General features: G+C 51.7%; 1 protein-coding gene and 2 long non-coding RNA genes across 11 annotated transcripts in view; 2 read left to right on the top strand and 1 right to left on the bottom strand.

Moving 5' to 3' along the window:
• The window catches only part of FGF13 (fibroblast growth factor 13), a 187,940-nt gene extending 183,152 nt beyond the window's left edge, over nt 1-4,788 (top strand). For all 7 annotated transcript variants that reach the window (XM_086850078.1, XM_086850081.1, XM_086850080.1 and 4 more), the window contains 2 exons: nt 2,616-2,814; nt 3,288-4,788. In XM_086850078.1, coding sequence (XP_086706204.1) covers nt 2,616-2,814; nt 3,288-3,424 — 336 coding nt within the window. In that variant the 3' untranslated portion in view covers nt 3,425-4,788. The remainder of the gene's footprint in view (nt 1-2,615; nt 2,815-3,287) is intronic.
• On the bottom strand, nt 1,143-9,157 carry LOC147650619 (uncharacterized). Of its 3 annotated transcripts, none has more exons than XR_015276122.1 (3): nt 9,092-9,157; nt 2,177-5,229; nt 1,143-2,026 (listed from the first exon to the last, which is right to left on the bottom strand). It is a non-coding gene; the product is annotated as an uncharacterized LOC147650619 (long non-coding RNA). The 3 variants fall into 3 exon arrangements; XR_015276121.1 differs by lacking the exon at nt 9,092-9,157 and adding an exon at nt 6,428-6,834 and having other exon boundaries at nt 1,143-1,933; nt 2,053-5,229; XR_015276120.1 differs by lacking the exon at nt 9,092-9,157 and adding an exon at nt 6,428-6,833.
• A 23-nt stretch (nt 9,158-9,180) lies between these two features.
• LOC147650620 (uncharacterized) lies at nt 9,181-12,147 on the top strand. Its single transcript, XR_015276124.1, has 2 exons — nt 9,181-9,465; nt 11,792-12,147. It is a non-coding gene; the product is annotated as an uncharacterized LOC147650620 (long non-coding RNA).
• Nucleotides 12,148-24,519: the final 12,372 nt, after the last annotated feature.

The raw sequence follows: 24,519 nt of genomic DNA on the forward strand, positions 1-24,519 counted from the left end.
CAGCCAGGGAGCCCCTGCCCACCCAGGGAATGAGCTGTTCTGCTGCAGTGCCCAAAAAAATGGGAGTGAATTGGTCTTGATAGCTCAGTGTGGTGTGGAGAGGTGTCTGCTTCTGTTTGTCAAGAGGATCCAGCCCCTGTAGCTCCTGCAGGATCCCAGGGGTCCAGGGGGGTTTCTCTGGGATGCTCTGGGGCTGGCAGGCAGGCTGGGAGCTGCAGGAGGGGTTTTTCAGGTGGGATTTCTCTCGGATGCTCTGGGGGGCTGGCAGGCAGGCTGGGAGCTGCAGGAGGGGTTTTTCAGGAGGGATTTCTCTGGGATGCTCTGGGGCTGGCAGGCAGGCTGGGAGCTGCAGGAGGGGTTTTTCAGGTGGGATTTCTCTGGGATGCTCTGGGGCTGGCAGGCTGGGCATGGCTCAGCTGCAAACTCCCAGGAGCACTGCACTTCCACGAGAGCCAAGGGAAAACCAGGAGTGAGGGAGGGGGTCAGGGTCTTCTGTCCCCCCACTGTCCCTGTCCCTCTGTGCCAGGGACTCTGCTGCTCATTCTGAGGTTAACTTGCTTCCTGAAAGCTCCAGAGGAAATGTTCTGGTTCTGTTTGCAGTCTGACCCTCTGCTGCTGTGTACAGACGGGCCTTTTGTACCCAAAACAGCTCCAAATTACTGTACATAAACCATAATCTGCCAGTGGGAGCACTGTAGTTTTCCATTTTGCTGCTAATTGGATGATACCCTTGCAATAGTCTTTGTTACTATGGCTGGTGCTGGGCAGGGAACAGTGAGGGAAGGCTTTTATGCAGAAATCTTACAAAAATGCTGTGACTGTCCCCATTTGACAGCAATTGAAACCAATTGTCAATTAACTAAATAACAACCAATTAGCTTAAAGGAAGAAAAGAAGAAAATTGCTTGCTTCACATTCTTTGTTGAAGCAAATGCCAGTCAGAGAATGGGAGCTTTTTTCTTCCTCTCATAAAGACAAAATGGCAAAAGATATGCAGAAAATACAGAGTGGTGGATTTTTTTTTTTTCCCTAATACCATCCTTTTCTCACATGAGAATATTTTAGAAACTAGATAAGAATATCTTGAGCTCCTGAGACATTTAATTTCCTGTGATATTTTAAAATCAAAATTACAATCATTATACAAGCACAGTTTTTCCTCCTTTATTTCACGCCTCTGTCGGGTACTGTAAGCACAAGGGCAGCTCCCTGCAGCTGGCTGCCTCCACAGGGGAAGGGCAGCAAACATCTGGCTGCTCCGTGGTGCCGTGACAGGCCTAATTGAGATGGTAACATCTGCATCGCCAGACCAAACCCTTCCTCTTCCATATTTTATGGACTTTGAGAGCCCCTAGAGATGATGAGAGCTTGTGATGTTGACAGCCCGAAGGAGCCAGGGCTGTGGGAGGCAGCTGAGCTCTGCTGTGGGTACTGGTGTGGTGTGAGATCCCTGCAGGAGCCGTGCTCCAGCTCTGCAGCTTTGCCCAGGGCAGCAGAGACTGCTCCAGGCAGGGCATGCTCAGGGACAGCCAGCACTCCCCTGGCAGGAGGAGAGGGCTCAGGGCTGCTTTAGAGCTCTTCATCCTCAGCTGGGCTCCCCAGGGGACACAGGGCAGTCCTGGGAGGCCAGGCTGGTGCCCCAGGCCCCAGCAGTGTCTGCAGAGCAGCCCTGCCAGCTGGGCTCTGCTGGGTGATGCACCAGGCACCGGAGGGGCAGCTGCTCCAGGTAATACAGCTGCGACAGTGAGAGACAAGCACTTAGCCATGGCACACGGGCTCTGGGCTGTTCCTGCCCATGGCACACGGGCTCTGGGCTGTTCCTGCCCGTGGCACACGGGCTCTGGGCTGTTATTGCCCATGGCACACGGGCTCTGGGCTGTTCCTGCCCGTGGCACACGGGCTCTGGGCTGTTCCTGCCCATGGCACACGGGCTCTGGGCTGTTCCTGCCCATGGCACACGGGCTCTGGGCTGTTCCTGCCCATGGCACACGGGCTCTGGGCTGTTATTGCCCATTGCACACGGGCTCTGGGCTGTTATTGCCCATGGCACACGGGCTCTGGGCTGTTATTGCCCATGGCACACGGGCTCTGGGCTGTTCCTGCCCATGGCACACGGGCTCTGGGCTGTTATTGCCCATTGCACACGGGCTCTGGGCTGTTATTGCCCATGGCACACGGGCTCTGGGCTGTTATTGCCCATGGCACACGGGCTCTGGGCTGTTCCTGCCCTTGTCTCAGACACAGATACAGGCAGCAGTTACTGCACAAAGCATTCCTGCCTGCAGGGCTGCACCACAGCTGCTCCCAGGGGTGACACAGCTCTATGTCTGCCTGATATCCATTAGTTGCATCAATAAATCTTCAATTGGACTTTTTACTCATTGTTCAAGAAGATCTTATTGCATTCTATTTAGAGCTGCTCACGGCATCATTTCACAGGTTTCAGATTGTGTTACTCTTTTGTTAATACTTTTAGGACCCATGTTTCATAATTGGATAGTTGAGGGTGAGAGGTATGACTTCTAACCATTCAGAAAGCAATGGATATTGGATGCTTTTTCATTAACTGGTGTGAGATTTGGCCCTGCACATATTGATCTGTTGCTTTCTTACAGGAACATTTTACGCCTGAATGCAAGTTCAAAGAATCAGTATTTGAAAACTACTATGTGACATATTCCTCAATGATCTACAGACAGCAACAGTCCGGCCGGGGTTGGTATTTGGGTCTTAACAAAGAAGGAGAAATAATGAAAGGAAACCACGTGAAGAAAAATAAACCTGCAGCACACTTCCTTCCAAAACCCTTAAAAGGTAATTGTTTGGGTTTGCTCCCTTTATCTGAACTGATACTGTTGTGTTTAATTCCTGTGCATGTATATTTGACATGTCCAGCTGCTTATAAAACACGAGTGTAATGTTCTGTAACATGCTGTTCATCTCAGCAGAGTTCAAACAGGCTAAACCACAACCAGTGACAGGGCTGCTTCTCTGCTAGTAAGGAAATGCTCATTTTGTCAGCCCAGGTCTGTCCTTCGGGGTAGTGTAAGTGCAGTGGGTAGGTGGCTGCTTTAACTGGGAGAGGGAGGAGTGGAAGATGTCAGTCCACTGACCTCAGAGGTTTTCAGGGAGTGTTTGAAATGGAAGAGGTCTCCCTGCCCTGGGTGTTTGAGTCTCTCTTCCATTGCGTTTTGCTGGCTGAACAATCCCATGTGTCCCAGCTGGGCTTTGCCCCCAGCCCCTGCAGCCCCGAGCTGTGCTGACGTTCTGCTTCTCTTGCCTTGCAGTGGCCATGTACAAAGAGCCTTCCCTCCACGATCTCACAGAGTTCTCCAGGTCTGGAAGTGGGACCCCAACAAAGAGCAGAAGCGTTTCAGGAGTGCTAAATGGGGGTAAATCCATGAGCCAAAATGAGTCCACGTAGCCAGGTTCAGGCCAGCCAAGTGCTCTCTAAACAGAACCTTACCTCTGGATGCAGTTGAATTCTTACTCGCAGTCTTTCATCCAAACCTTCGATTGCCCAGGACGAGCCACCGAAGTCGCATAGTCACCTGATTATTAGCCATTAGATCTGCTGGTTGTCAAAGGATAAACCCCAGGCATGTAGAATGTGCTTGTGCATATCACAAGGCAGTTGGAGAGCAGCAAACACAACTGCGGGAAAATCTCCGAGAAGAAATGTCCAGCTCTTTCTCTCTCTCACTTTTTCTTTCTCTCTTTCTCTCTCTCTCCTCTGCTTTGTGGAAAACGAAACAAAAACATTTTGCAGCATTCACTGCTGATAAGAATTTGCTTTCCAACTCAGAAAAAGACCACTTTTGCTCTTCAAAGGAAATTTTAATGCTTGTATGTTTTATAGGGGCAAACAAAAAACAAATACGTAAACTCTGTCGTTTCCTTGGCTTACGGTTTTATATCTAAGGCTTGATAAAAAACATGTATCCTTTAATTTGGAATAGTGCAACTTTTTGATTTCTGAACTCCAATGGGTCTTTAAAGCTTTGTCTTTAAAAAAATAATTCAAAATTCAGGGTTGGAACTGAGAGTTGGTGTCTCAGGCTCAAGCAAACAGTGTTCTTGTGGTTTTAAACACAATGAAATATAAATTTTTATAGATTTGTAGTTTCTGGTAAAGTTCTTGTGCTAACCCCAGTCTGTAGGAATTGAGTTGTTTTGTTATCCCAAGTGGAAGTTAACAGAAAGGGATAAAATTATCCTCCAGTGTAGATTTCTCTTAATTCCATTTTGTGTGTCATGTTAAACTATCGTTGTGGCTTCTTTTCTAAAGACAGAAACTGTGGAATTAAGGTGACTTAATTTTTTTATAAGAAACGTCTTATTTGTAAAAGTCCTTTCACTGTAACGGGCACGTGAATATTGTGTAGGAGGAAGCGTTAGGACAGGTTACCCCTAAACAACATATACTTATACATGCTATTGGAAACAATTGTTTAAAAAATGTAGTTAGGTTTCCATTTAGGTCATCATGTCTGTTGCATGGGAGAAAGTTGGAATATTGGCATAGAGTTGCATGATGTGTAAGATTTTGTGCATTAATCATCGTTGGATTCTGTGCTCCAAAACTGAATTAGTTCTGTACAGGCGGCTTTCTGCCTGGTACAAAAAAGTTGTTTATTATTTGTTGTATACACAACCATGCACTGAATAAACTATTTATATTAAGATGTACTTTTTAAAAAAAGCTTGTTCGATTATATGCTGTACATCCATGGTTAATTTGAAGGGAAAAGGGTTGGCAATTAAATCATAAAGTTACAAAAGATACTGTAATTAATGTTCAAAATCTTTCTGTGTGACAGCCATCCCCTGTAACACCATTCATACAGAAACTCAAACGTTCTTTGCTTTTGGGGACTGTCAGAGCTGGTCCTGTGAGCCCAGCTGAGATACTCAAACACAGCCATGCTCTGGTGCCACCAGGCCTTGGGACTGAGCCCTGGGCTGCGCCTCTCTGCCCCGAGCGTGGCACGGGGCTCCAGGAGCTCTGCTGGCCTTCGTCTGGCCTCCAGGAAAAAGGCTCCTGTACCTTTGCTCTGGAGGGAAAACATCCCTCTCTCCTGCCTTTCCTCTCTGGAAACATCCAGAACTTTTCCCATCTGCAGCATCCAGGCAGCTCTGGCAGGTGAGCTTCACTCTTCAAGGTGTTCCAACAGGTCTTGGCAGGGACACGTTCTCATCGTGGGTGGCCAAAGAACCGGTCCTGGAAGACTGTAATGGAGATGGAACAAAAGTGTTAGGCTGAAATCCAAATGAGCTATTCTGTTGTCTGCTCTGTGTTCCTCCCACCTGACTGAGCTGGAATTAAACCAGCTTTAAGGGCAGATCAAACCTCCAGATTTGTTGTTTCATAGCAAATAGTGAGTGAAGAGCTCTGGCCTGCTCTCAGAGGGCCCAGCTTCCCCAGCTTGTCCCTTTCCAGAGGGTGAAGAAAGTGAGAGCACATCCAGTGCTGCTGAAATCCTTAAAAAACTGAAGATGTGATCATGATTGCTCCAGAGGTTTTGATAATCCAGTGGGTCTGGATCATCTCTTCCCTTCAACTAAATGTGGGTGTCCTTGGGGAACATTTTTCTTAACCCTCCCATCCCCAAACATCAAATGATTCGGGTACATGTTCCAGAAAAGGAGTCTGAGTGCCTTAGGAACATAAAGCTGATTTAAAATAGGCATACTTGTAGCAAAGCTAGCTCAGTGCTGAGTGTTTCCTACCCTAGAGATAACTGGAGCTCTGCTTTATGTTGAGTTGCTTTATGGCTCCAGTATTCCTGTTACTCTCCATCCCCAGGAGCTCCAACCCTGGAGCTCATCTGCAGGGAAGGGGAATTGTTGTCTCACAAATCCCCCTTCTGAGCTCAGTAATCTGACCCATCTTTTGTGCTGCTGTTGGTGTCAGCTGTGAACATCCATTGCCAGATCTCTTGTTCCAAAGCCTTCTGGTATTCCAAGCTAACAAAGGCTACTCTTGGATGGAGATGAGGAGAGAGATATGGTGATAGCTGAGCCAGAAACAGATGTTTCTGACAATTATGTTACATTTCTGACAAAGCTGGTCCAACAATATTTTTGGTCCAACCTGGTTTAACAATCCTTCAGATTACTGAGGACTGAAAGGGCAATAATCCTGATGGAGTGCTGATAGTAGACAAAAGGTGGTGTACTCTAGGAGCAAAGTGGGGGATCATACCCAGGGTTTTTCATGTAGTCTGGAACCATAATGAGGATTTAATAAGGAAAGTTAGAGTGAGATGGGACTTGACAGACAGTGAGTGAAGGTAATATTCTGCCCCAGCCAGCAAAGACAAGAATGTGGCTTCGTCAGAGGACCAGATGGAGAAATCAGACTCCAGAATAATTATTTCAGCACCCATAAATTAGAAAGTTACACAGATTTTCTTCTGGATAATACCTTCCTTTAAGAAACCTGCTAGATGCTGGGGAAATGTGTATTTGGATGCTTGTCTGTCAGGAGCCAGAGGCTGCTCTGGCACAGGTGCAGTGGAACAGGAAGATGCTGGAGTGAGGAGGAGCCCAGGGGCTGCCGTGGCTCCAAGCCCGAAGGTGCCGTGAGCCCCTGAGCACCCACGGGGCAGGGTCTGGGCCCTGCTGGCATTGCCAAGGCGTGGGGATGCCTTCCTCCCCTTCCCTGTGCCTCCCTCCAGCAGAGCTGCCCACGGCTCTGGGGCTGCTCAGGAGGTGCCAGCCCTGGCAGCAGCCTCGGCACCCGTGGGCAGTGCCCGGCAGGGCCCCGGGGCCAGCAGGGCCGGGCAGGGCCCCGGGGCCAGCAGGGCCGGGCAGGGCCCCGGGGCCAGCAGTGCCCGGCAGAGCCCCGGGGCCAGCAGGGCCGGGCAGGGCCCCGGGGCCAGCAGTGCCCGGCAGGGCCCCGGGGCCAGCAGGGCCGGGCAGGGCCCCGGGGCCAGCAGGGCCGAGCAGGGCCCGGCAGAGCCACGGGGCCAGCAGTGCCCGGCAGGGCCCCGGGGCCAGCAGGGCCGGGCAGGGCCCCGGGGCCAGCAGGGCCGAGCAGGGCCCCGGGGCCAGCAGTGCCCGGCAGAGCCACGGGGCCAGCAGTGCCCGGCAGAGCCCCGGGGCCAGCAGTGCCCGGCAGGGCCCCGGGGCCAGCAGGGCCGAGCAGGGCCCGGCAGAGCCACGGGGCCAGCAGTGCCCGGCAGGGCCCCGGGGCCAGCAGGGCCGAGCAGGGCCCCGGGGCCAGCAGTGCCCGGCAGGGCCCCGGGGCCAGCAGTGCCCGGCAGAGCCACGGGGCCAGCAGGGCCGGGCAGGGCCCCGGGGCCAGCAGGGCTGGGCAGGCAGTGCCAGCCCAGAGGGAGCCAGGCAGGGCCGGGCAGGCAGTGCCAGCCCAGAGGGAGCCAGGCAGGGCCGGGCAGGCAGTGCCAGCCCGGAGGGAGCCAGGCAGGGCCGGGCAGGCAGTGCCAGCCCAGAGGGAGCCAGGCAGGGCCGGGCAGGCAGTGCCAGCCCAGAGGGAGCCAGGCAGGGCTGGGCAGGCAGTGCCAGCCCAGAGGGAGCCAGGCAGGGCCGGGCAGGCAGTGCCAGCCCGGAGGGAGCCAGGCAGGGCTGGGCTCCAGGGAACACAGCTCTGGAGGTACAAGTGCTGCTGCTCCATGGGCTCCGAGGGCTCAGCCACGCTGCTTGGCCTGCTCGGGGTGAGCGAGAGAGCTCTTCTCTGAATCACAGAGACCTTTGCTTGTCCTTTTCCTTTTTTCTTTGATTTACCTCATGCTACCTCACAGCATGGTTGTGTCTCGTAGCCTCTTGCTCAGCCACGTTCCTGACTGGCCCGATGGAAGCCATTCCCTGCCTGGGGAATTGTCCCAGGTGAGCCCAGGGAAGAGCAGTGCCCCTGCTGCTGTCCCCACACCTTTCCTGTGGGATGCAGGTGGTGACACGAGCCCGAGGATGCTGTGGTACCCGGCTGAGCCCGGCGTGCAGCCAGGCCTGGCAGGGCTCTGCTGTGTCTGAGTATCTCTGCGTGGAGAGCAGGGCCAGCTCGGTGGCTTTAAATGTCTCCCTGACATTTCCTTGACCAGGACACTTTTGCAGGACAGAATCTGTACGTAACAACCTCCTATCTTCTAATAAATAATTCTCTCTTAAACAAACTCCTCCTGTCTGGACTCTTATTTTTATCACAGCAGATATTACAAGGTATTACAGTCTCTGCTCCACCAGCAGTACCCGGCTGTGGCTCAGCTTTCCCTGGCACAGAGACCCTCCTGGATTAAAACTGTCCTTTTCCTGTCCTCCTGAACCAGAGAGGGGCAACTTGAGTGGCCAGCCCAAGACCAGCAGAGATGGATGTTCAGTTTTCTGCAGCATGGTGGATGAAGGACACGAAGTGTGATGCATTTAGCAGCTCAGAGAATGGCTGCTCTAAATGCTGCAGCTCAGTTTCCTCCTTGATGCAAGACCAAGACAAAAAGCACCATGGTTTGTCTGACTTCGACTCTGCAGAAATCACATATAAGTACAGTAGAAAGCTGATTTTAAATAAATTAATTTCTATGGGGAAAGACCTGTCACGCAATTTATCCTGAGCAACTCCAGCTTTGGCCTTTTTTCAGCAATTTTTGGGGACATGCCCTTGGCAACAAGCAATTCCCAGTTCACAGTAAGTTTTTCAGACACTCTCCCCTGGCAGGAGTGAGCAGGGCTGTGAGCTGCTGGTTCTTGCCTTTTGGATAGCAGCTCCTGAATAAGCTGGCTTTGCTGCTGCACAGTGGTTTTATTGCTGAGCAGCTCCAGTAGCAGATCTCACCCTGCTCTGAGGATGTACCACATCGGTCTGGGGGCACTCAGTCACCTTCTGCAGCTCCTCTCAAGGGGGAGTTTAAATATTAAAGGAAAACCCAAATTTGAAACACATTTTACATTAATCAGAGAAATTGATGTAATAAATTATTCCATCTCATCAGGAACTAGGAGACAACTTATAGGGTTCCCTTCAAAGATCATTATTAATGATTTGAATTTAAGAGTCTTAAATACCTCGTATGGAAAATTACTTTCAAGCACTCGTAGGCCTAATTTTTTTTCCCTAGATATGTTTGGCATGTCTCACCTAAATTCAACAGCTGGAGGGGCAGGATGAATGCTCTGGTGTCCCAGGGGTTTCTCAGCTCTGCATGTTGGCACACTCCTTTTGTGACGTCCTGGCACAGGACGGGGTCAGGTCCCAGCTGTGGGACTGGTCCCAGCTGGGGCTGCCACAGCCCTGCCTCGAGTGATGCAGTGAAAACCTCCTGGAGAGAACAGGGCAGTAAAGGGACAGGGAGGGGACACATCCTGCCAGGGGAGCAAGGCAGGCTCAGCCCTGTGGCTCACAGCACACCACACTCCGCCAGCTCTGCAGTTCCCTGCTGCTTTGGAGAGCCTTTATCTACACCAACATCTCACTCTGCTGCTGAACAACCTTAGACATTACCTCATGCATGAGTATGTAACCCTGTTAATCTAGGAAATATTTTTAGATAACGAAATCAACCGGTTCCAAACTTAATTAATCCTATTTTCTTCCCAAATGGTTTCCTTCAAATGGTACTTGAAATAGTTTTACTTTCCCCCATTGTCTCTCTAAAATACTGGTGAACTTTTCCTTCTGAGCTTCTCCTTGTTTTAATTGTCTGCTCATCCAACCATCCCTTCTGATAATTAAGCAAGTTAATAATATAGAGTGATCTTTAAAAATTAAACTCCTTTTCTTGTTAAACAAAAGCAGAACTTTCATTGTTGTTTAAAGGTATGGGGTTTTTTTACTGCCTTAATTTAAAAGAACAATTACTGCTTTTGGAAGTAGTGGCAACACTTGAGAACCCACCTGCCAAAGTTGGTGAAATTATTTTACATTAACCACAAGGGTTTTACACTAGATAACATAATGAGATTTTCTCAGGAGTTTCAATCAGCAGCACATGATCTCACATCATTGGGGCAGCCTGAGCAAAACAAAGAGCGAAGGAAATCATAAAGCAGGACTGTGGGTGCTGCTCCTGCCAGCTGGTGTCCTGTCCTGCTGGGGTGGTGCCTCCACCCAAAACCAGCTCAGCCTCGAGCTCCTGGTGCTGCAGGAGCTCTGCAGAGCCCAGCAGTGATGCAGGGCATGAGGGGAGCTCTGCAGAGCCCAGCAGTGATGCAGGGCATGAGGGGAGCTCTGCAGAGCCCAGCAGTGATGCAGGGCACAAGGGGAGCTCTGCAGAGCCCAGCAGTGATGCAGGGGCACAAGGGGAGCTCTGCAGAGCCCAGCAGTGATGCAGGGCATGAGGGGAGCTCTGCAGAGCCCAGAGTGATGCAGGGCATGAGGGGGGCTCTGCAGAGCCCAGCAGTGATGCAGGGCACAAGGGGAGCTCTGCAGAGCCCAGCAGTGATGCAGGGCACAAGGGGAGCTCTGCAGAGCCCAGCAGTGATGCAGGGGCACAAGGGGAGCTCTGAAGAGCCCAGCAGTGATGCAGGGGCACAAGGGGAGCTCTGCAGAGCCCAGCAGTGATGCAGGGCATGAGGGGAGCTCTGCAGAGCCCAGAGTGATGCAGGGGCACAAGGGGAGCTCTGCAGAGCCCAGCAGTGATGCAGGGGCACAAGGGTAGCTCTGCAGAGCCCAGAGTGATGCAGGGGCACAAGGGGAGCTCTGCAGAGCCCAGCAGTGATGCAGGGGCACAAGGGGAGCTCTGCAGAGCCCAGCAGTGATGCAGGGCATGAGGGGAGCTCTGCAGAGCCCAGAGTGATGCAGGGGCACAAGGGGAGCTCTGCAGAGCCCAGAGTGATGCAGGGGCACAAGGGGAGCTCTGCAGAGTCCAGCAGTGATGCAGGGCACAAGGGGAGCTCTGCAGAGCCCAGAGTGATGCAGGGGCACAAGGGTAGCTCTGCAGAGCCAGCATCTCCCCAGCTTTCCACTGCACAGCTCCTGCCTAGGGCCCCTCTCCTCCTCCAGAGCTGCACCCTGCAGGGCACAGACAGCTCCTGCCCAGGCACTCACCTGGCCCAGGTGAGCTGTGCTGCTCCCCCCGTGCTCAGCACGTCCCTCTGTGCTCCCTGAGCCACCCCTGCATCAGCAGCGTGTTCAGCAGAGACAGAATTCCCAGCAGACAGACAGCAGCCCACTCAGGGTTTCAATTCTGCTTGGGAGGAAAATGTGTTAAGCACACTGAAGTCTATTAAATACACACACAGACACACACAAATATGCATGAAAGACACGGACACACATAAATCCATGCACAGATAGAGCTAGTTAGGGCTGTACCCAGCTGTATCCGTGTTCTCCACACTGAAGGTCCTGGCAAACAGCCTGAGCTGGGCAGGACGGGGCCAGCACAGGAGCTCAAGGAACACCTCGTGCTGTGCAGCAGGCTTAGAGCACACAGAAATCCCCCTTGCCAAGGCAGAAAACTGGCAAATGCTGAGGTGCAAACCCTGCCAGTCTTGTTCATGCAAGCACTTGCAAGAGCCAAACACTCAGGTCAAGGAACTTGAAGAGATAAATTAATTAGAACAAATAATCATAGAATAAGCATTGTCTTCTTGCTCTATAATAATGCATCAGGGGATGAATGGGATGGGGAGGCAGCTCAGCTGTGCACAGCTTGGGATCCCCGAAGTTGGGCAATGGATCTGATGGGCAGAGTGTGGTCTGGCTCATCTGCCTCGACAAGAGATTCATTGGGCTCAGCATCCCTGCAATTAGACCTGGCTCTGGCCAGAGATTGTTCTCCTGCCTGCATGAGGCCAGCATGAGGTGCAGTGCAGTAAAACATTTTTCTGTTCCCAGCTCTCTCACTGATGTCAGAAAATGGCCCAGCCAGGGCGGTGATGGAGGAAAATGTGCTGTTCTTCACCTGTGGCAGCACACCAGGCTTTGGGGTAACCTTTTCAGCTCTTTGTGCATTCATCACCAGCAGCCAGAGAGGGTGGGAGAGCGAAATTCCCTGCGAGAGCCCAGCCCTGGCCTGGGTGGCCGAGCCTCGTTTGAGCAGGAGCGTGGTGTGCTCTGATGAAGGCGCTGTCAAACCACTCGGGGAGTGCTGCTTTGTAAGGAGCCATGATATTTACACCCTGTGACCTTTTAAAAAGTGTAAGATCTGGCTTAAAGGGCAGCCTTCCTCAAATAAATGACTCTGAAACCTCTCAGGTCAGATTTTTATTTTTTTTTAAAATCCATAATGGAAAGACATCACATTATTTTACTATGAGAAGATTAATCATTAATAGCCTGCAATTGATTTGCAAGCTGCATTTATTTATGATGTGTTTGTACAGCACCATGCACACCCTTATCTATTATCCAGACCTCAAGGAGTTACTTAGTGCAAATAAATCAATGCAATTTATCGATTAAATTATATAAATACTCTTGGAACTTGGCAAGGGAAAGTTTCCACAGCCCTTCTCAGGTCTCTCATCTGTGGGCTGGGAGCTGGTAAATTCTAGCCTAAAGCAAGCCAAGGAGGCTGGGCTTGTGCAGCTGGGCTCCTGTGGCTGCCCCTTCTCTCCTGCCCAGTGCAGGCCTGGCTTGGGACAGGAGAGGGGTGAGCTCCTGCTCCTGGACCAGGCTGCAGGACATTTCTGCAAACAGAAAGTCCCCACTAAGTCACCTCACTGCCTGCCTTCAGCTCCTTGCTTTAACATTCCCCCTGGGAGCCTGGCCAAGAAGACACTGCATTTCTCCTGCCACCCTGCCCAGAGCAGCTGGGGCTGCCCTGGATCCCTGGCAGTGCCCAAGGCTGGGCTGGGCTGGGCTGGGAGCAGCCTGGGATGGTGGGAGGTGTCCCTGCCATGGCAGGAGGCCTGAATAGAGGATCTTTAAAGCCCCTTCCAAGCCAGACCATTCTGTGATTTCCTCCACTTCCATCTGGCTGCTGTTTCTGCTCTCGTGCCCTGGGAAGTGCCTTGGGCCACCTGTGTGGGCAGCTGCCCACTGCAGTCCTGCCCTGGCAGGGCCCTGGCATCACCCTGGCCAGCAAATGGATCCCATGTGCACAGGGATTATCACCTCCTGAGCATCTGAATGTGAACATCCCAAATTAATTGACATTCTTGACTCAATCTTTCTGGGCCTCTGCTCCTTATCTATAAAGTGATAATGTTTCTCCCGTGCCTTACTGGGGTTCACAGAGACAAATTAATTAATAGTTTGCATGCAGAGTAAACAAACAGGACTGGAGTAACGAGTGTCACAGGAAAAAAAAACAAAAACTGAGTGGAGAGTGTAGCTTTCCATCCTTCCAGCGAGGATGAGCAGGATACAGTAAACAAGGGCTGGGGCCACACACAGAAGGACCTAAAGAAAAGAGATTTTTTCTTTGCTGCCCACTGATTTGCATCAGGCAGGCTGCTCCAGCACAGATACAGGGCCCCCTTGGGAGAACCAGCATTTGATCATGTCATGAGCCATCCCTGGAAGCCCAGGAATGGTGCTGAGTTTCAGGATAAGACTTTTCCTACTCCTTGCATGCTTGGCTTTGGAGTTTGAACACTGTCACATAAACTGGCCTGTTAGCTTATATAATTTACCAGAAATTTAATAAAGTTTATGAAGTTTATCTGTATTATCACAGTTGTGTGCAGGATTGGGTCCTTTGAAAGTGCATTTGTTTAATGTGCAGTGGTTCGAGTTATCCTGACAAATGCAAAACAAAGATCTTACATAATTCACTGCATCTGGCAAAGAGAAAGTTTTACATGTCATAACAACACGTATCAAAAGAATTATGTAAAACTCACCCATAATTTAAAATGTCACTGGAATGACTCCATAATTAGGGCAAGGTCCTTACAAGGCTCCTGATGGAAGCTGCTAAAATTCTGGTTCTCCTAACAGAGGAGAAAAACTGAACAAAACTGTAATAAATGCAGTAAGATGTGTACATAGATCCGAATTCTCTTATTTTTAAGCTTCTAACTTTGTAGTGTATTTGTCTGAGCTCATGGTTTGGGATTTATAAGCTTAGTGCCTGGATTTGTGCTAACAGAACACTTGGCCATGGAAAAGCAGCCTCTAACTACGGGCACCGGGCACCGTGGACATAACAACAGAAAATAAACATACACCCATTCCAGGTTCCAGAGCTCACCCTGGACAGAGCTGAGCTCCACTCCAAAGGGTGCAGACGGGGATGAGGGAGCAGGGCAGGAGCACTCATCAGTCCCTGGGAATGCTCATGGAAGTTGTGAGCAAGCCCGACTGAAATCCACAGGGGATTTCTCCATCAGCCTCAGCACCCGGGGATTCCCTGAGGATTCTCCCGGGCTGGGCACCCCTCGCTCCTGGCAGCGCTGCCCCTCGTTCCCCGGGGCTGTGGCACGGCTTCCCCAGGCTGGGAGAGCGCTGCCAGCTCTGTCAGCAGCCGTGTCCCGGAGGGGAGCCCCGGGCTGAGCCCGCAGGATCCTGAGCCCGCAGGATGCTGCTGAGCCCGCAGGATGATGCTGAGCCCGCAGGATGCTGAGCCCGCAGGATGCTGGGCCCGCAGGATGATGAGCCCGCAGGATGCTGCTGTGCCCAGAGGATGCTGTGCCCGCAGGATGATGCTGAGCCCGCAGGATGATGCTGAGCCCGCAGGATGATGCTGAGCCCACAGGATGATGCTGAGCCCGCAGGATGCTGAGCCCGCAGGATGCTGGGCCCGCAGGATGCTGCTGAGCCCGCAGGATGCTGAGCCCGCAGGATGCTGGGCCCGCAGGATGATGAGCCCGCAGGATGCTGCTGTGCCCAGAGGATGCTGTGCCCGCAGGATGATGCTGAGCCCGCAGGATGATGCTGAGCCCGCAGGATGATGCTGAGCCCGGAGGATGATGCTGAGCCCGCAGGATGCTGAGCCCGCAGGATGCTGCTGAGCCCAGAGGATGATGCTGAGCCCGCAGGATGATGCTGAGCCCGCAGGATGATGCTGAGCCCGCAGGATGATGCTGGGCCCGCAGGATGATGCTGAGCCCGCAGGATGATGCTGAGCCCACAGGATGATGCTGGGCCCGCAGGATGATGCTGAGCCCACAGGATGATGCTGGGCCCGCAGGATGATGAGCCCGCAGGATGCTGCTGAGCCCAGAGGATGATGCTGTGCCCGCAGGATGCTGCTGAGCCCGCAGGATGATGCTGAGCCCGCAGGATGCTGCTGAGCCCGCAGGATGCTGCTGAGCCCGCAGGATGCTGCTGTGCCCAGAGGATGCTGGGCCCGCAGGATGATGCTGAGCCCAGAGGATGATGCTGTGCCCGCAGGATGCTGAGCCCGCAGGATGCTGCTGAGCCCAGAGGATGATGCTGTGCCCGCAGGATGATGCTGAGCCCGCAGGATGCTGCTGAGCCCAGAGGATGATGCTGTGCCCGCAGGATGCTGAGCCCGCAGGATGCTGCTGAGCCCAGAGGATGATGCTGTGCCCGCAGGATGATGCTGAGCCCGCAGGATGATGCTGGGCCCGCAGGATGATGCTGAGCCCACAGGATGATGCTGGGCCCGCAGGATGATGAGCCCGCAGGATGCTGCTGAGCCCAGAGGATGATGCTGTGCCCGCAGGATGCTGCTGAGCCCGCAGGATGATGCTGAGCCCGCAGGATGCTGCTGAGCCCGCAGGATGATGCTGAGCCCGCAGGATGATGCTGAGCCCGCAGGATGATGCTGAGCCCGCAGGATGCTGCTGAGCCCGCAGGATGCTGAGCCCGCAGGATGCTGCTGAGCCCGCAGGATGATGCTGAGCCCGCAGGATGCTGCTGAGCCCGGAGGATGATGCTGAGCCCGCAGGATGATGCTGAGCCCGCAGGATGCTGCTGAGCCCGCAGGATGATGCTGAGCCCGCAGGATGCTGCTGAGCCCGCAGGATGCTGCTGAGCCCACAGGATGCTGCTGAGCCCAGAAGATGATCCTGAGCCCGCAGGATGATGCTGAGCCCGCAGGATGATGCTGAGCCCGCAGGATGATGCTGAGCCCGCAGGATGCTGCTGAGCCCGCAGGATGATGCTGAGCCCGCAGGATGCTGCTGAGCCCGCAGGATGATGCTGAGCCCGCAGGATGCTGCCCGAGCACCGCCGCTTTCCCAGCAACAGCGGGGGAGAGCTGGGGAAGACACCCTGCGGAACGGCTTCTTTCTTCCCTGTGAACATGTAAACATATAAACATGGAAACATGGAAACATATAAACATGGAAACATGGAAACATATAAACATGGAAACATGGAAACATGGAAACATAGAAACATGGAAACATGGAAACATATAAACATAGAAACATGGAAACATATAAACATGGAAACATGTAAACATATAAACATATAAACATGGAAACATGGAAACATATAAACATGGAAACATGGAAACATGGAAACATATAAACATAGAAACATGGAAACATATAAACATGGAAACATGGAAACATGGAAACATGGAAACATGGAAACATAGAAACATGGAAACATGGAAACATATAAACATAGAAACATGGAAACATATAAACATATAAACATGGAAACATGGAAACATAGAAACATGGAAACATGGAAACATAGAAACATGGAAACATAGAAACATGGAAACATGGAAACATAGAAACATGGAAACATGGAAACATATAAACATGGAAACATGGAAACATGGAAACAGAAACATGGAAACATAGAAACATGGAAACATGGAAACATAGAAACATATAAACATGGAAACATATAAACATGGAAACACGTCTGCAGTCCGGTTCTTCAGCAGCCTGAGTGTAAATCTGCACACACACACTGCCAGGGAGGGCAGGTTTGGTTCCTGTGCCTGCTCATCACCTCGCTTCAGTTTTGAAGATGAAATGAAAAGCAGGGGCTGCCATGATCAAACCTGAGCCATCCGAGACCTCCACACACGGGTTTTAAGCAGGGAAAGTGAGAAATGTCGCAATTATTCTTAAATCAAAGGGTAGCTACTAGCAATCCCTGATAAACATCTCCACAAAGATTAATTTAAGTGCAGCTGCTGGCTCTGGGCTGCAGCAGGGCCCTGAGTTACACGAAAGCCAGCAAGGAGAACCAGCAGCTACCCAGCCAGTTTTGCGTTTGGGAAACATCCCTCTGTAGCCTCAGGGGCCTGGCGACCTATCTCTGTGTGAGCAGAAGGTTTGGAGATTGCCGTGTTCTCCTCCTTCTGCTCTTCTCTTCTGCCCCTGGAGAAAAACGGCGTCTGCGAGCGCTTTCGGTGCATCAGAAGCGACATCCCCGGTGATCCTCACTGCATCCGAAAATAGCGCCGGGAAAGCCGCCCGACAGCAAAGCGAGCACATGCACAGCTCCGAGCCGGGGACCGGGGATCCGGGGGGATCCGGGGGGATCCGGGGGGATCCGGGGATCCTGCGGGTTCCCTGGGGGCTCTTGGGGGATCCCGGGGGATCCTGCGGGCTCCAGGGAATCCTGCGGGCTCCAGGGGATCCTGCGGGCTCCAGGGGATCCTGCGGGCTCCAGGGAATCCTGCGGGCTCCAGGGAATCCTGCGGGCTCCAGGGAATCCTGCGGGCTCCAGGGAATGCAGCGGCACGGGGAGGATGCGCCTGGCCAGGGGCTGCAGGGCCAGGGAGGAGCGGGGCTCTCTGGGCTCTGAAGGGGCTCTCTGGGCTCTGAAGGGGCTCTCTGGGCTCTGAAGGGGCTCTCTGGGCTCTGAAGGGGCGCTCTGGGCTCTGAAGGGGCTCTCTGGGCTCTGAAGGGGCTCTCTGGGCTCTGAAGGGGCTCTCTGGGCTCTGAAGGGGCTCTCTGGGCTCTGAAGGGGCGCTCTGGGCTCTGAAGGGGCTCTCTGGGCTCTGAAGGGGCGCTCTGGGCTCTGAAGGGGCTCTCTGGGCTCTGAAGGGGCGCTCTGGGCTCTGAAGGGGCTCTCTGGGCTCTGAAGGGGCTCTCTGGGCTCTGAAGGGGCGCTCTGGGCTCTGAAGGGGCGCTCTGGGCTCTGAAGGGGCGCTCTGGGCTCTGAGGATGCTCTCCCTCCCCTCCCGCAGCCCTGGCGAGGCGCAGGGAGCAGCAAACGAGCCCCAGCCAGAGCTGCCTGACACCCCAAACACCCCGGGGGAGCCGGGACCGCTGCTGCAGGGCATCCCAAAGGAGGGGTGATGATGATGATGATGATGATGATGATGGGGTGAGCCCCGGCAGGGCATCCCAAAGGAGGGGTGATGGGGTGAGCCCTGTGCAGGGGATCCCAAAGGAGGGGTGATGGGGTGAGCCCTGGCAGGGCATCCCAAAGGAGGGGTGATGATGATGATGATGATGATGATGATGATGATGATGATGATGATGATGATGATAGGGTGAGCCCCGTGCAGGGAGCCCGGGAGCTGCAGAGCCCTCCTGGGACCCTGCAGGAAAAGCCCAAGGCTTCCTTACAGCTCTGGCTCATTGAGCTACACATCAGCACCAGAGGTACAGCACTGTGCATTTCCAATAGCTAAACCTGTGCCTTGCAATGCAAATCACAGGGTGATTTGGCAATTCACACAATAGAACCTGATACTGGGATATGACCCAGGAATATTCCTGCTTTTTCTTCCTTCTACAGAAAATATTTATTATTAATAAAGTTCTGCCAAAGGAAAGAATTAATTGTGGTAAGGCAAAGTAGAACAGCTGCCTTTCCTTCCCACATTAAAAAGTGAAGGCATCATTTTTAGGCAGTTCCATGATTTCTGAACAGCCAGGGGCAGCATTACCTGAAGGTCTGCTCTGTAATTCCCACAAAGTGAATTTCAGGGCTCCCCTCCTGAGGAGCAGCTGTGGCTGGGGGCAGTGGCACCACTGGCTCCTGCTGCTGCTGCTGGGGCTCCCAGCTGGGGCAGCATCCCTGGCCCTGGCAGCGTTTCCTCCTCCTCCTCCTCCTGCCAGAACAGTCCCCAGCAGCTGGATTTCAGGCAGCTGGGCTGGACACACAGGTACAGACAGTCTTGGTCATGAATGACTTATATGGGCCTCTACCCATTTTTGACTGTCAAATAAAATTACTGGGAGAGTTCATTAGAAAGCTGAAATAAGAACTACCTGATAGTTTTTAGTTTTGCCGACAACATAAAGTATAGAATAACCTAAACTGGAAGAGACCCACAAGGATCATTGAGTCCAAAACCTTTCAGCTGGGCAAAATATTCAATGAACTGTTGGCTTATCAAATATAGCTCCTTTTTTTTTTTTTCTGCCTGTGATTTACATCCTGAAATTCCATTATCCATAAATATAAGAAGTCACTTCCCAGTTCAGGTTAAAATTGTGCAGTCAAGAACTATCCTTGCAAACCCTTCAGATCCTGACTGTGGTGTTTGCTGAGCCCAGCAAGCTCCGTGTGGCCCTCCAGCCCCTTGTGTGGATCCTCAGGCACCAAGCAGTGAAACCAGCACTTCTCAGACACATCCCCTGATCCACGGGACTCTCCCACACCCCATCCACATGTTCTCCCCCGCCTAAAGTCCCCAAGAGATGCATTTCATCGCCATGGTTTCAATGTTTCCCTTTCTCGAGGAGGGGAAAGGCAAATATTCCTCAGGGCTTTTGCACAATTCCCTGCAATGACTGCAGTCACTGCTCCCAGCACACTCAGACAGCCCAGTCTCTTCACAAGGATATATCTGCAGCCAAAAACCCACCACCATCCCAGTTTTCTTTTGTTCCAGGCACTTGAGGGGCACAGTGCTTTGTTGAGGAGCTGCAGTGGAGTGGCAGGAGCATTGCTGTGCCCAGCAGCCCTGCAGCATCACCAGAGCTGTTAACCTGCACCATTATTTATTATTTACACCCCAGAACCTCAGCACAGAGACAGAAAGGCTGACAGGGCTGAGCTGCTGGTTGCAATCCTCCCCTGGGAAATGCAAAGCTGCAGCCCCAGTGCAGGGTGTGGGGAAGGCAGCAGAGTCAGAGCTGCTCCAGGAGAGCCAGGGGCAGCTCTGGAGCTCCCCACAGCCCCAGCTCACACTGCCCTCAGTAGTTTCACATATTTCTAGAGAGATTTATTTCCTACCTGCTTGGCACGTCTGAGAGATCATGCTTAGGAAAACCCTGTAGGTAAATATTTTCTTCTATATAATTTTCATGGCAATAAGGCAGACAGTCCAACTAATTAAGTGAAAATGTGGAGTTTATTTTCAGGCAGCCTAAGCTGGTATTGGTCTGCAGTTAGAACATCAGTGAAGAGCTGTGGGAAGGGCTGGTGACTGAGTCACTGCTTAAAAGGGATGAAGAAATTTTAGGCTTTTTTTTTTTTTCCCTCCTGAGCCTTCTCTATTAGCACTGCAAATGCCACATTCTTTCACAGCCCTGGCAGGGAGGTTTTGGCATGTCCCAGAGCAGACCTTAGGCACACTGGTTGCAAACTGCATTTCAATTGCAAAGAGTGTGTGCAAACAAACTGTAATTGAGAATGTCAGAGAGTCCCAGCTGGTTTAAACAGAAACATCAGCCGACAGGAGCTCAGCACATCCCTCACCTGCCAAAGGCTGGCAGTGTGCACGAAGTGCAGTCACAGCCTGGGAAGCCCAGCTCTCCCTCGGGTGTGGGATGCTCTGCAGGGTTTGTGTTTGCTGCTCCACACCCAGGGGTTTCTTCAGCTGCAGAGGTGCAGGGGCAGGCACAGGAGCTTTGTCTGTGCTGCAGAGGAGATGGGAGCCAGCCAAGGCTTCCACACCTGCCCCAGGAGTGCCACGCAAGGGAGGGGAACAGTGATCTCTTTCGTTGTTCCCATATTCCAATATGTTGCCTTTCATAAATCAGATGCTAAAGGTTTGTGGAAAATTGATGCTAATAAGAACTAAACTGTGTGAACATTCAGCTGGAGCAAAGAGGTATTTTTGCCTTTGATTAAGTCATTACCAACTCCCCTGCAGTATCAAATATTTCTCTTTTAAGATGCTCATGAACAGTAGTGTGCCTAGAAATGCATGGACAAAAAACATTCTTCCCTCAACAAATGAAAAACAACTCATAATCCACCTTTGTGATTGCACTTTTGTTTGCTTTGGCATTGTTGTACACAACCAGAACGGGATTGTTCCTTTGCTAAATTGTGCCTGGGACAGAGCAGCAAAACACAGCAAAGCAGGGAATTGATAGCAGCCTTGGGATGTAGGATTAGTCAAGAGAAAAGCCCCTTGATTGGTGTCCTCTTGAGAGTTTAGAACCAAATGCATCTAAACCATTCATTCCTGAATCACCTAATCTGCATTAAAATAAAATTAAAAATAATATTTTTTAAAACAAACAAACAAACAAAACAAAAAACCTCACAAAACCAAACAAAAATAAAACCTGAAGAAAACCAAACTTTGCAAACTGGCAGCTCCAGTTGTGCTGTCCTTGGCAGCTGAGGACAAACCCTGGGCCCTGCTGGTCCCTGCACAGGGCAGGGCCAGAGGGGAGCTCGTGCTCCCCTTGCTGCTGCAGCCCCCAAGGGTTTCAGGTCTGTTCTGTGCCTTCCCTTGCTGGGGCACAGCCCTGCCCCAGCTCTAACAGCACTAGCACTAAGGCTGTGCTGCCCCTCGTGTGCCCAGGCACTGGATCAATTCTGGGCTGTCTGCACGGGCTCACACTTCAGACCTGCCCGAAACTCCGGGAAACTGCCCCGTGCTGCAGCCTTAAAGCAGCTCCCTTCAGCATTGCCTGAGGATGAGGAAGGCACAGCCTGAAACTCCTTTCCTCCAGAGCTGCTCCAGATGCTCCAGAGCCTCTCTCTGCCTCTCTGGCACAGCCAGGAGGATGCTGGGGGTCAGGGGGGTCCTGGAGCCTGCAGCTCCTCGCAGCTCCTGCAGGAGCATCCCTTCCAGCCAGGGGCTCTCCAGGCAGCCCCAGAACTTCACCGGAGCGAGGAGCTGCGATGGCCTGTGCCCGAGCCATCACAGCATGGAGAGCCATCACAGCCCCTGGAGAGGGCAGGGGTGCTCCTTGTCCCTGTGCAGGCAGCACTGCAGGGGACTGGTCCCCTCTGCTGCCACCTCTCAGTGTCCTCTGTGCTGCCACCTCAGTGTCCCCTCTGCTGCCACCTCAGTGTCCCCTGTGCTGTCACCTCTCAGTGTCCCCTGTGCTGTCACCTCAGTGTCCCCTGTGCTGGCTCCTGCTGCTCCCAGTGCTCTCCTCACAGAGGGATGGGCCAGGACAGCTGCAGAATCCCTGGGGCTCTCCCAGCCCCTCCAGGCTTTGGGGGGATTTTAGGGAGTCCTGTCCCTTTCTGCAGAATCCCAGGGGCTCTCCCAGCCCCTCCAGGCTTTGGGGGGATTTGAGGGAGTCCTGTCCCTTTCTGCAGAATCCCAGGGGCTCTCCCAGCCCCTCCAGGCTTTGGGGGGATTTGAGGGAGTTCTGTCCCTTTCATGCACAGCAGCACAGATGGAGCTCGCCTGCAGCCCCTGTCCCAGCCTTGTCCCTGGCAGGTGCAGCCCTGCTCACACCTGCAGAGCTCCTGGCAGGGCCTTGGCAGGGCTGTCACTGCTGCCAGACACCAGGAGCATAAACACCACATGGAGCAGCTCTGGGGGGAACTGCAGAACAGGATTATCAGTATTACCTTCACGTAATTGTGATTCCTCAATGTACTGATCTCCAGTTTAAAAATAAACCTCAGGATCAAAATAGAATTTGGCAACAAGTTTTAGCTAAAAAATGGTATTTTGAAATGGGGGTAAAAAAAAAAAAAGCTGTGAAGACTTTATTTTCCTTTACTAAGAAAAGAACTCCAGAGACAGGAGATGTGGCTGAGACAGCAGTGGGCTGCAGAGCACAGCGAGCAGCACGTGAACACCCCAGTGATGATGCTGTGCCTGCACAAACAGGACACTGCTGCCATTGCTTCCCAGGATGAATTGAAATCAAATGACGTGGGTGAAAACACAGCCCCTGACACCAAAAGTTGGTTACCTAGTCCTAAGAGCAGTCAGACCTCCATTATGAACACCAATATGTCTATAAAAATCAAAAATAATATACAAAATAATACATGTTCTTTTAACACAGAAAAAATCGTCATTAACTCTCAGCACAGAGTTACAGCTGCACTGTTCAGCTGAAATACTGCAATGGGACTCCCAGCCCTCTGTTCTAAACACCTACACAAAATATTGCAGCTATAATGAGCCTCGGAAAAAACTGTGATGTCAAAAAAAATCTGTGTCCTCTCCCTGAGGAATGCAGCTCATGATTAGAAGTCATGCCTACAAAGTCAATCAAATAAGTGAACATATATAAGTTTTGGGGGTTTTTTTAAGTTGCTAGTTAGAGAGATTTCTTTATAAGAAACTACTTAATCATTTTACCTTTCACACATCTGCTTTACTGGCAGTGTAGTCCAAACAGAAATCACTGAGCTGTAGTTCAGAGTTCCTTGTTTTTAATGAGTTTCTGGAGGAATAGGGATGGATTTTGCTGCCAGCCTGACAGAGCAATGGGAACATCAAAGTGAGGGACTGGGCTGGCCCTGCTGCCACCCTGGAAAAGTGAACACTCACAAAGGGAACAAGAGGCAGCAGGGACAGGCAGGGAAGGAAAGGCAGCACCGAGGCCCAGACCTACTTTCCCAGCTGAGTTAACTGAACACTTTTGTGTTTGGGAGCACGAACATGCAGAACTGTGCTCTGCTGAGGATAAAAGGAAATAACACGCTCTCTTCAGGCTAGAATGAAAGCCAGAGATCCCTTTCAACCTGTATTATTCTTTGATCCTAAGAAATTAGAGAATTAAATTGTAAGTAACTACTATTTAGGGAGAAGAAGACCCACCCAACTGCAAATTTTTAGGACAAAATCCCCAGCTCTTAAGAGACAAAATCTGGTGCACAGACAGTGGGTGGCTGCCCCAGTAACACCATACCATGAGAGCCTTCATGGGCACAATAGCACTGACCCTCTCTGTAAAACATAAAACGCCCTAGAACTATTTTGGGGAGCTTAGGAAGCCGCAGGGAAGATGTGTTAGAAGGACAAGAGGCAGCAGCAGCTGGAGCAGGAGTGGAGGCTCGTGGCAGGCAGGGCTGGGGGGCTTGGGCAGCCTCAGAAGCAGGGGTCTCTCCACGTCCTCACTCATCCATGGCTGCTTTAGCAGTGCTCAGAAGGGATCCAGAGCAGCCGAGTGTGGGACACCATCAGTCTCAGCACTGTAACTCCACTTGAACAAGAACTCATCCTTGTGATGCAGAGACAAAATCCAATCAAGAGAAACAAAACTGCTTAATCAGTGGTGAATTTTCAATCAAAAATCAGGGTTCCCCTTAGTCAATGAGATTTTTGCATTCAAACCAGAACCACACCTTAATGGACACACTTTTTACTTCCTTCTTTCAAAAGCTCATACTTCAGCACAAGCTTATCTTTAAAAAATGGGAATAGAAATCAACAAGATGCAGTAATTATGAGAGAATCACAGGCTTCCATTTCACATCTCTGACAGGAAATAGAAGACTAAAGACAAAATTAACAGAATAATTTCCCAAGCTCAATAGTCATTAGATAATTATATCTAATAGAGAGGGTTATCCACGGATTTTTGTGCAACGTCAATAAACTGGAAAGTCATTAGAGAGAAGAGACT

The sequence above is a fragment of the Cyanistes caeruleus genome, chromosome 14 (genome assembly GCF_971803275.1).
Source record: "Cyanistes caeruleus chromosome 14, bCyaCae1.hap1.1, whole genome shotgun sequence".
NCBI lineage: Eukaryota > Metazoa > Chordata > Aves > Passeriformes > Paridae > Cyanistes > Cyanistes caeruleus.